This window comes from Protobothrops mucrosquamatus, unplaced genomic scaffold (genome assembly GCF_001527695.2).
Source record: "Protobothrops mucrosquamatus isolate PMUCROS unplaced genomic scaffold, P.Mucros_1.0 scaffold4909, whole genome shotgun sequence".
In the NCBI taxonomy this organism is placed as follows: Eukaryota; Metazoa; Chordata; class Lepidosauria; order Squamata; family Viperidae; genus Protobothrops; species Protobothrops mucrosquamatus.
The window spans coordinates 63,209-72,992 of NW_015390795.1; the positions used below are offsets into that span (position 1 = coordinate 63,209).

Consider the following 9,784-nt stretch of genomic DNA (forward strand, 5'->3'; position numbering starts at 1 on the left):
CACAGACCTCCTCCGTGTTCAGTAAATCGGGCAAAAACCACAACTCAGGGACTGCAAGTACTGTTAGTGCCACTTCCCCCAACAAATGCAAAAGACCAATGAATGCCTTCATGCTTTTTGCCAAAAAATACAGAGTGGAATATACTCAAATGTACCCAGGAAAAGATAACAGGTAAAGGACCTCCTCGTTCTGATGTACATATGTATATATGATGTATATTCACCTCTGGCCTGCTGTTGATGAAATAAAGATTCGTTGTCTTTAGATTTTGCAACTAAATAATCTTTAGATTATTTTAGACCGCAAAATGTGTACTTTCAACTTGAAATGTAATGAGCAGGAAAAAAAACCCCTAGCGAGCGAAATGCATCCAGGTATTTCAATTTACGCAAGCTTACATATCTAGCTTGGATTTTATCATTGAATGGCTCCAAACATTATAGGGATGGAGTTAGGCTAGATGCCAGTAAATAGACTCTAGATAAACTCTATTAAAATGAAAAAAACTGACAAATAGCAGAGGTAGTCAAATGGGGAAGTCAGATTAACTTAACCACCGTGTTCCTGATTTAACAACTTCTACGATTCTCTTAACAAACGCGGCGAGATAAATCGTAAAATGGGACAAAACTTAATTTACAGTTTTGTTTAATGACTTAATTTACAGTTTTGTTTAAGGAAGCTACTACGCCGACGAAAAAGTGACTTACGACCGTTTTTCGGACTTACAACCATTGTAGCCTCCCGACGGTTATGTGATCATAATTCAGATGCTTGGCAACTGACTCATACTTACGACGGTTACAGTGTCCTCTTTTGCGACCTAATGGGGAAGCCAGATTCCCGTAACAACCAGGTTACTAACAACTGCAGTGATTCATTTAAAAACTGTGCCAAGAAAGGGCATAAAACGGGGCATAAAACTCAATGTCTAGGCAAAACATACATTTTCTGCTCAATTGTGGTCGTAAGCCGAGGACCGTGTGTAGCTCTTCTGGGCTTTCTTTTTAGTGGCATGCTATATCATTTGGGCCATTAAAAAATTAGGCAGATGTTATTGACATCCTGACTCTCCTGCAGAACGAATTCACAGAGGTGTATGGACGGGGCGTCGTTGAACAATATTAAACGTGCAAATTGTTCCTTGTTAGTCCATCAACCTAGCCTTACTGGAGGCCTAGATGAAATACAGGAAGTCCTCGACTTACGACAACAATTGAGCCCAGAATTTACGTTGCTAAGCGAGACAGTCGCTAAGCGGGTTTTGCCCCCGTTTTACGAGCTTTCTTGGCATAGCGGTTAAGCCAATCGCTACCGTCGTTAAGTTAACAACATGGTTGTTAAGTGAATCCGGCTTCCCCCGTCGACTTTGCTTGTCGGAAGGTCGCAAAAGGGGATCACGTGACCCCCCTGGGACACGGCAACCGTCACCAAAACGAACCCGTTGCCAAGGGTCTGAATTTTAACCACATGGCTATGAGGATGCTGCAATGGTCGTGTCAAAAAGTTGCTTTTTCTCATACCGTTGTCACTTTGAACGGCCACTAAACGAACTGTTGTAAGTTGAGGGCGACCTGTGTATTCCAACTCAGCGCCGAGGTCGAGAGGTGTACAATGTTCCCGAAAAAACATCTCTCCGGTTTTGTGAAGGCTTTTAAAACATAATCCTAGACGTAACCGCCAAAAACAGTCATCTCAAAGAGTTGCACAACTCCCGCTTACGATCAGAGTATTATGGAATAGTTTAAAAAAAAAATGCACCGAGGATAGAAATAATCAAGTGCTGAAGCGTTTCCTGGATCTATTCCCCCCCCCCTTCCCAGTAAGGAAATAGGGAAATTGACATTCTATTATTGCTGGCTTGAACTGATATATTTCTCCTGATATATTTCTTCTGCAGAGCCATAAGTGTCATACTTGGAGACAGGTGGAAGAAAATGAAAAACGAGGAAAGACGGATGTACACGTTAGAAGCCAAGGCCTTGGCTGAAGAACAAAAACGTTTGAATCCTGATTGCTGGAAACGGAAACGAACAAATTCAGTACGTTGTCTTCGACTGTCACCCTTTCCTATCTCTCTGTCTCTCTCTCTCTCTATCTATCTATCTCAATAGATAGATGATAGATAGATAGATAGATAGATGATATAGATGATATAGATAGATAGATAGATGATAGATAGATAGATAGATAGATGATATAGATGATATAGATAGATAGATAGATGATAGATATAGATAATAGATATAGATAGATGATAGAGACAGATAGATGATAGATATAGATAGATAGATAGATAGATAGATAGATAGATAGATAGATAGATAGATAGATAGATAGATAGATAGATAGATAGATAGATAGATAGATAGATAGATAGATAGATAGATCTTGGTGTACTGTAAAACGGGGCTCTGCAACCCCTGGGCCATGGACCGCACTGGTTCACAGCATGCCTGAAACCGGTCCACACAAACAAGCAAAGCCCTATCCGCGGGATGCAGGCAGCACGCGAAACCATGCCCCCCTCCGGTCCGTGGAAAAACCTCTCTCCACGGAACCGGTACCTGGTGCCCCAAAGGTTGGGGACCTCTCTTGTAGACTACGTCTTACCCCTTCTTTGACAATCATTTTAGGGCGTAAGATGTTCGGAGGTGGAAAGGATGCTTTACAGGTCTAGATCTTCCTCTGAGGGAGAGGACAAGGTCCCTTAGGAACCTTCTCATTGTGACAATCCCAATAAGGTCTTCTGGATGGTCTTCATCTGTGACTGGTACAGTGAAAAGGGTCACGGCAACGTTGAAGTTTGTCAGCCTAAGTGAACTGTTGCAAGCCGAGGACTATCTGTAGTTGAAATTGTACCTCTTACTTCCCACTTAATATTTTTTTGGGGGGGGGGGCTGTTAAGAAAATTGGACCAAGAACACGTAATTCGTATTTCCGCGCACCGATGTCGTCCTTCGTCTTTTGGCTTTAAATGAGCGTTTTTCATCTGTCTTGTCTTCCTTCGCAGGGGTCCCAGTAGCACCGAGTTCGAATTCTAATCAATCCGTGGTGGTGGAAGGCACGATCAAGGCTTCGTGATTCGTTGTTGGCGGCGTGGCTATAATAACACGGGCATCACGGGGTCACTTAGGAATGAAGTTTTGCTTATTACAGTAGGGCGTTAAGCAAGCTAAAAGTATCAACGTATTTTTTTTTAAAACAACAACAACAACAACCAACAACCAAATTGCCTTATTATTATTATTATTTTCCTTCCAAACTACATATATATATCTTATCAGGTGTAACAGGCTTGAATACGGATATCCTGTGGTGCTAAGGAATATTAGGAAGAAAAGAGGAGATTTGTATAAAAAGTTTTTTTTTTGTTTTCTAAGGACAAAAAAAAAAATGCACAAAAAGGGGAAGTTTGGAACACGTTAACATCTGTTTATAGTACAATTCCTATTGCTGATTAATACGTATTGCACAAACTATGTAATTAACTACAAATTTTTTGCAAGCTGGGGATTTTCTGACAATGATAGATGAACTTCTCGTTTGCCCAGTGCCAACGGAGTATCGAAACATGTGGCAAAGCGAATAGTATAACGTACACTATATGTAGCAGATTGTTTTCTATAGGGGAAGGTGTCGCATTGATAATTTATATTTGGGGTGCCTTCCCAGACTGAGCTGCATTGGAAAAGATTAAACCCGCGAGCAGATTGCATTGTTCAAGACGAATGGTGCTTTCGTTAATACCTTCATTTAATTGTTAATTTTTTTTCTCTCCTACGTTGCGTATTTTAAAAGATTTTATTTTTGCCCACATCCTTTTTTTTACGGTGGGGGACAAACCTTGCACTTATTTTCGGTGCAATATTTGCACTTTACTTTTATTATTATTTTTTTCCTCCCCCCCTCCCCTCCATCTATCTAAAAACAGAGCAGATATATTCGATCTATGGCTAACTTTTTGCTGTGAACATTTACAAAAACATAGCTTTTAATATTACTAAAATATAGTGTGGTTTCTGCCAAGAATCACCAGAAAATTTCAGCACCTGATATGTACGTCTTACATGTTTTTTGCTCCTATGATTTTGCACACTGTACTCTTGTATTATTTCAAATAAATTGTAAAAAAAATTATTCTTCTATATTTTCTCTATATAAAATATACGAAGTTATCACAGTCACGTCTCGTGTGTTGATGTTACCGATCGCTCAACTGAAGGGAGTGCTTGAAAAAAAAAAGGACAGGTAGAAATATTTTAATTCCATTTCCAGTTATAACATCGTACACGTTAACGCTGAAGTAATCTGAAATATTTTTATCAGCCAACTTGTATATATTATCAAACTCCAGAACGGGTGGCTGAAAAGAAAACCTTAAATCCAAGAGTATTTTTTTTCCTTGTCAATTTAGGATTAGCCTGTTTTTTGCCAGTGCAGGGGGGGGGAAAAAAAGCCTTTTGGAACAGAAATGTTTGGTTTTTGAATTAAAACCAGAAAATATAAAAAAAAAATACCATTTAGAAAAAGCTGAGAGATGCAGAATTGCAGAATGCATTTGAGTACGAAAGTCAAACAGGCTGTCAACTGTGCGTGGGTCAACAAGTCTGAAAAGAGATGCTCCTGGTACGAAGTCAGGCGTTATACCGTATTTGCTGATCACGGGCTGCCAGCGTGTTTTGCAGGAAGCCATTTACGGGAGAGCGTTGAGTGCTTTCTGCAGCAGCTGCACCATTACGGGATAGACCGGGGCAAATTCTTTGCCTTCTCTGCTTCTTACGGATTGGACGTAGGCTTCCAGGGCCCCCCTGCTCCAAGGGAAAATAGACCGGCATGAGACTTTTTCCCGTTATTATAAAACTAAGACTACTGTAGCTCTCAAAGGGTTTGTTTCTTTGTTGCTTAGGTCTAAACTAACTGACCTTATTGTTACACCCTGGCATTCTCATTCTCTCTCTTCCCCCCCTTTCCCTCTCTTTCCCTCCCCCCCTCTCTCTCCCTCTTTCCCTCGCTTTCCCTCTTTCCCTCTCCTCCCTCTCTCCTCATTCCCTCTCCCTCTTCCCCTCCCTCTTTCTCCTCCTCCTCTCCCTCTCCTCCCTCTCTTTCTCCTCCCTCTTTCCCTCTCTCCTCTCCCTCTCTCCTCTCCTCTTTCTCTCTTCCCCCCTTTCCCTCTCCTCTCTCTCCTCTCCCTCTTTCCCTCTCTCCTCTTTCCCTCTCCCTCCTCTTTTCCTCTCCCTCTTTACTCTTTCCCTCTCTCTCCTCCCTTTCCCTCTCCTCTCTTTCCCTCTCCTTCCTCTCTCTTTCCCTCCTTCCTCTCTCTCCCTTTCCCCCTCTTTCTCCTCCCTCTCCCTCTCTCCCCTCTCCCTTTCTCCTCCCTCTCCTCTTTCCCTCTCCTCTCCTCTTTCCCTCTCCTCTCTCTTCCCCCCTTTCCCTCTCCTCTGTCTTCCCCCTCTCCTCTCCCTCTCTTTCCCTCTCCCTCTTTCCTCTTTCCCTCTCTTTCTCCTCCCTCGTTCCCTCCTCTCTTTCCCTCTCCTTCCTCTCTTTCCCTCCTTCCTCTCTCTCTCTCTCTCTCTCTTTCCCACTCCCCCCTCTCTCCCTCCCTCCCTCCCTCCCTCTCCTATGTGTGTGTGTGTGTGTGAGAGAGAGAGTGTGTTCAGGTAGTCCTTGACTTACAACCACAATTGAGCCCAAACTTTCCGTTGCTAAGAGCCATTTGTTAAGTGAGTTTCGTCCCACTTTATGACCTTTCCTGCCACCGTTGTTAAGCGAATCACTGCAGGTTGCTAAGTTAGTAACACGGATGTTACGTGAACCTGGCTTCCCCCTTGGCTCTGCATTTTTGTGTGTGTGTGTAAGGCAACCCCTGAATGTGTGTAAACGTGGAGAGATGACGGCAGAGGTCACACCGTGCAAACAGAAGCAGTTAAGCGTTCTGTAATTACGCCAAAAGACACTCGCCTTACAAAAACTGGCCCTCGTAGCTAAGGACTAAAACAGTCGTCTTTCAAACCTGGCCCCGTTTCAGATGCGTGGACTTCAACTCCCAGGATTCCCCAGTGGAGAATTTCCCCCGGTGGAGAATTCTGGGAGTTGAAGTCCACACCTCTTAAAAAGGTGCCGAGTTCAAATACCAGGGTGTGAGACCGAGCGATTTTTAACTTTTTAAAAGTTTTTAACAGGCCAAACAACACGAAGAACAAGACAAAAAGAGAGAAGGGGGGAAGGAAGGAGTGGGAGAAAACGACAAAAGCTCACAAGGGACCTGCTAAGAAGCAGTTGTAATACAGATAAAAGGCGCTAAAATCTGTGCTTCCGTTGACTGGCTCCAAATCGTTAAAGCAGTCTGCAGAAACAACGAAAGAGCCGAGAACTTTTGTGAGAACTGGATCGATGCGGTTCATCAGAGGGTGCATCGGAGCTCTACAGGAGTGGCCAAAATTGTGGAAACCTTTTGGGAAAAGTGTATTTTTGAGGTTTGATGGCTAATAACACCACTTTGGGGGGGGGGAAGTATATATCAATGGAAAGATCATTTAATCAAGAATGTAATGCAACAAAGTTTGTTCAATTATCTGTACTGTATTCTATGAAAAGTTATAGCCAAATAACCAGAAAAAGGAAGCACAACTTGCTTAGGTTGATCTCAGGTAGCTTTCCTTCCTCTGATGGTAGCCAATGAGCGTGAGTGTTTAGAGACCCAATCGGGTGTCCTCTTGTTGTGGCGATGAGCCAATCAGATCACAGTAGGGTTCAGTTATCGATGTCACGTATTGAAGCCGAGAGGAGGACGTTTGTCAGTGTGTTGTGTGATGGCTATCAAGTTGGTTGGGGTTTTTTTGTGTTCTTTCATTTAGTGAGCTTGTAAAACGTAATAAAATTAAAGTCATGGTGCAAAGACTTGACTGGTTGCCGAGAAAGCGATGTAAAATAGTATTATTAAGCGAACAAGGCTACAGTTGTAAGGAAATTAGAAGAAAAATGGGTGGAAACTTAACCAAAGGTGGCGTTTCTACTGCACACTTTTCCCAAAAGGTTTCCACAATTTTGGCCACGACTGTATTACGACAAATTTTTCAACCTTGCTTGCTAAGATGAAAATAAGGAAGGCGTTTATGAGCCAGAGTGGTTTGGCTTTGGTTTATGAATGTCAGCCATTCTGTACCCAGAACAGGCAAGGAAGACCAGTGGTGGTCAAATACGAGACTCTGAAATATTCCTAAATTAACATTCTCTCCCCCCCCCCCAAAAAAATAAAATATATGTCTGACCGTATTAAAATGAGTCGCTCTTTCTCTGCCGGATGGTCATCTAGCCAGCGCGAGTAACGGGCAACGGTCCAGTCTGCTCTCTTTCAGGATCATAAATGAAAATAGGTGGTTATTGACACAAATAACTTGACGGAGACGGGCAAATGATGATAGTAGCAAAAGGGTGAACTTCTTTTGAGATAGCTTGGCAGGGGATGCCAAAGAACACGACAGATTGCGATAGAACCGTTCCTAGCAGTGTTTCTCAACCTTGTAAAGTTGAAGATGGGTAGACGTCAACTCTCAGAATGCTTGAAGACGCATGGACCTCAACCGTGCTGGCTGGGGTCTTCTGGGAGTTGACGTCCACCCGTCTTCAAGTCACCACCGTTGAGAAACTCTGGTCTATTAATACAGTTGTTGTTAGTTGCGAAGTCGTGTCCGACCCATCGCGACCCCATGGACCACGTTCCTCCAGGCCTTCCTGTCCTCTACCATCTTCTGGAATCCATTGAAGCTCACGCCTGCTGCTTCAGTGACTCCATCCAGCCCCCTCCTTCTTTGTCGTCCCCTTCTTCTCTTGCCCTCCATCTTTCCCAGCATCAGGCTCTTCTCCAGTCAGTCCTTCCTTCTCATTAGGTGGCCAAAGTATTTGAGTTTCAACTTCAGGATCTGGCCTTCTAAAGACCAGTCGGGGTTGATCTCCTCCAGGACTGACCGGTTGGATCGCCTTGCGGTCCAGGGGACTCGCAGGAGTCTTCTCCAGCACCAGAGTTCAAAGGCCTCCATTCTTTGGCGCTCAGCCTTTCTTATGGTCCAGCTTTCCCAGCCATACATTGCAACTGGGAAAACCATGGCCCTGACTATACAGAGCCGATTGTAAATGCAGCTTTAAATACAAACAAACTGTCTCAGTGGGATCTGCTTAGCACTGAGCAATTCTGAAATGATGGATAAATTAAGGGGCCAAAGCGATCAATCTCCCAAGAAATTTTGCTTGGAGATGAATTCAACTCTCCTTTGTTTGGCGAGAGCTGGGAGAGATTGTAGAGAGGCTGGGAAAGGCACAGAAAGGAGAGCAGGGATCAAGAGACAAGAAACCCATGTAAAGGTAAGTCATGATGGTAACTTAATTCAGGGTAGCAAGAAGCCAAGATGTTGTGTGTTTCAAGTCATTCAAAGAGGAACTTGCCTTCACCATCGGTGAGGTTGGGAAATTCCTCCCCCCGTTTCCCAGATTCTGTGTTTATCTCAGAGAGGCGATGAAAACACCTTTCTAAAACCTATTTTTTCCGTGCTTCCTTAAATTTCTCTAGCTATCCTGGGCTGGGCCAAGAGCGTTGTTGACACTACAGATAGCTCTGGATAAAACTAGAATGCCCGTTGTTTTTTTCCCCATGCTCATAAAATTATTTTTATTATTATTATCTAACTACTTAACACGGAAGGGAACATAACGCAGAAATGCATCCCTTAAGCCCTTAAGAGCAGAAGGGATAATAAAAGACCAGCTTCTTTGCTTAAAATCGTAATATTATGCCATAATGCTTTCGCTAGCCTATAAGGTGCCTCAGGGCATTTTGTGGGGTTTTTTTTTTGCTGCCACAGCCTAACACAATCCCTCCGCAAACAGGGAATAAATGTTTCTTCAGGGCCTTCGTTCCATATTCAGGATTTATACACCTTTATTTCTGAACTTGTGATTGTAAGGATGTAAGAAAGGCTGCTATGAACATCCCAGCTCTCTGGGAACAGCTTAGAAATATGCTACTATTGAAAATTGAAACAGACTGGAAAATGCCCACGACCTTCTGCAGATAGTCCTCGGACTTACAACCACCACCGACCCAACATTTCTGTTGTTAAAGTGAGCCATTTGTTAAGTGAGACATTTGTTAAGTGTAGTTTTGTCCCCTTCTGAAACTTTACTTGCCTCGGTTGTTAAGTGAGTCACTGCAGGTGAGAAATTAGTAACCCGGTTGTTAAGTGAGTCTGGCCTTCCCACTGACTTGGGAGATCAAAAGGAGATCACGTGACCCCAGGATACGGCAACCGTCATAAATACGAGTCCGTTGCCAAGTGACAGAATTTTGATCTCCTGATCCCGGGGAGGCTGCAGGGGTCGTAAGTGTGGAAAAGGGTCTCAGGTCCCATTATTCAGTGCCGTCGCAACTTTGAACGGTCACTAAAAGAACGGTTGTAAGTTGAGGACTACTTGTAGCAGGAACTTCGCATCTGTCGAAGGCAACCGGGCGTTGAGCACACAGGTGTACTGGCTGGGGCCACTGGAGAGAAATGGGTCCCCCCTCCCACGTTGATGTCCAATTTGGTAGAAAAGTTTTGCATCGTCTCATTACCTGGAATGGGGACTTCAATTCGGGAGGCGCCCTCGTAAATAAGAACTGGATGATGGTACTGTAGGGAATGATGTCTCCCACCGCTGGGCTGCTGGAAATATGCTCGCTGGTCTGGAAGAGCATGGGTCTGTTGGAGGAGGAGGAGGCACGATGGTGAAAAGGTCAGAACGTTAAGA

The 9,784-nt window shown here is 43.7% G+C and overlaps 2 protein-coding genes across 2 annotated transcripts in view; one reads left to right on the plus strand and one right to left on the minus strand.

The window, feature by feature from the left end:
- Positions 1–4,184, plus strand: part of HBP1 (HMG-box transcription factor 1) — a 24,032-nt gene extending 19,848 nt beyond the window's left edge. The window contains exons 10-12 of the mRNA XM_015828790.1: positions 6–172; positions 1,902–2,043; positions 3,015–4,184. Coding sequence (XP_015684276.1) covers positions 6–172; positions 1,902–2,043; positions 3,015–3,026 — 321 coding nt within the window. The 3' untranslated portion in view covers positions 3,027–4,184. The remainder of the gene's footprint in view (positions 1–5; positions 173–1,901; positions 2,044–3,014) is intronic.
- Positions 4,185–4,202: 18 nt separating this feature from the next.
- Positions 4,203–9,732, minus strand: LOC107299435 (conserved oligomeric Golgi complex subunit 5). Its single transcript, XM_015828791.1, has 3 exons — positions 9,609–9,732; positions 7,273–7,352; positions 4,203–4,812 (listed from the first exon to the last, which is right to left on the minus strand). The coding sequence occupies exons 1-3, from the start codon at positions 9,729–9,731 to the stop codon at positions 4,698–4,700; spliced, it is 318 nt and encodes a 105-aa protein (XP_015684277.1). The 5' UTR covers position 9,732; the 3' UTR covers positions 4,203–4,697.
- Between the last annotated feature and the right edge of the window lie 52 nt (positions 9,733–9,784).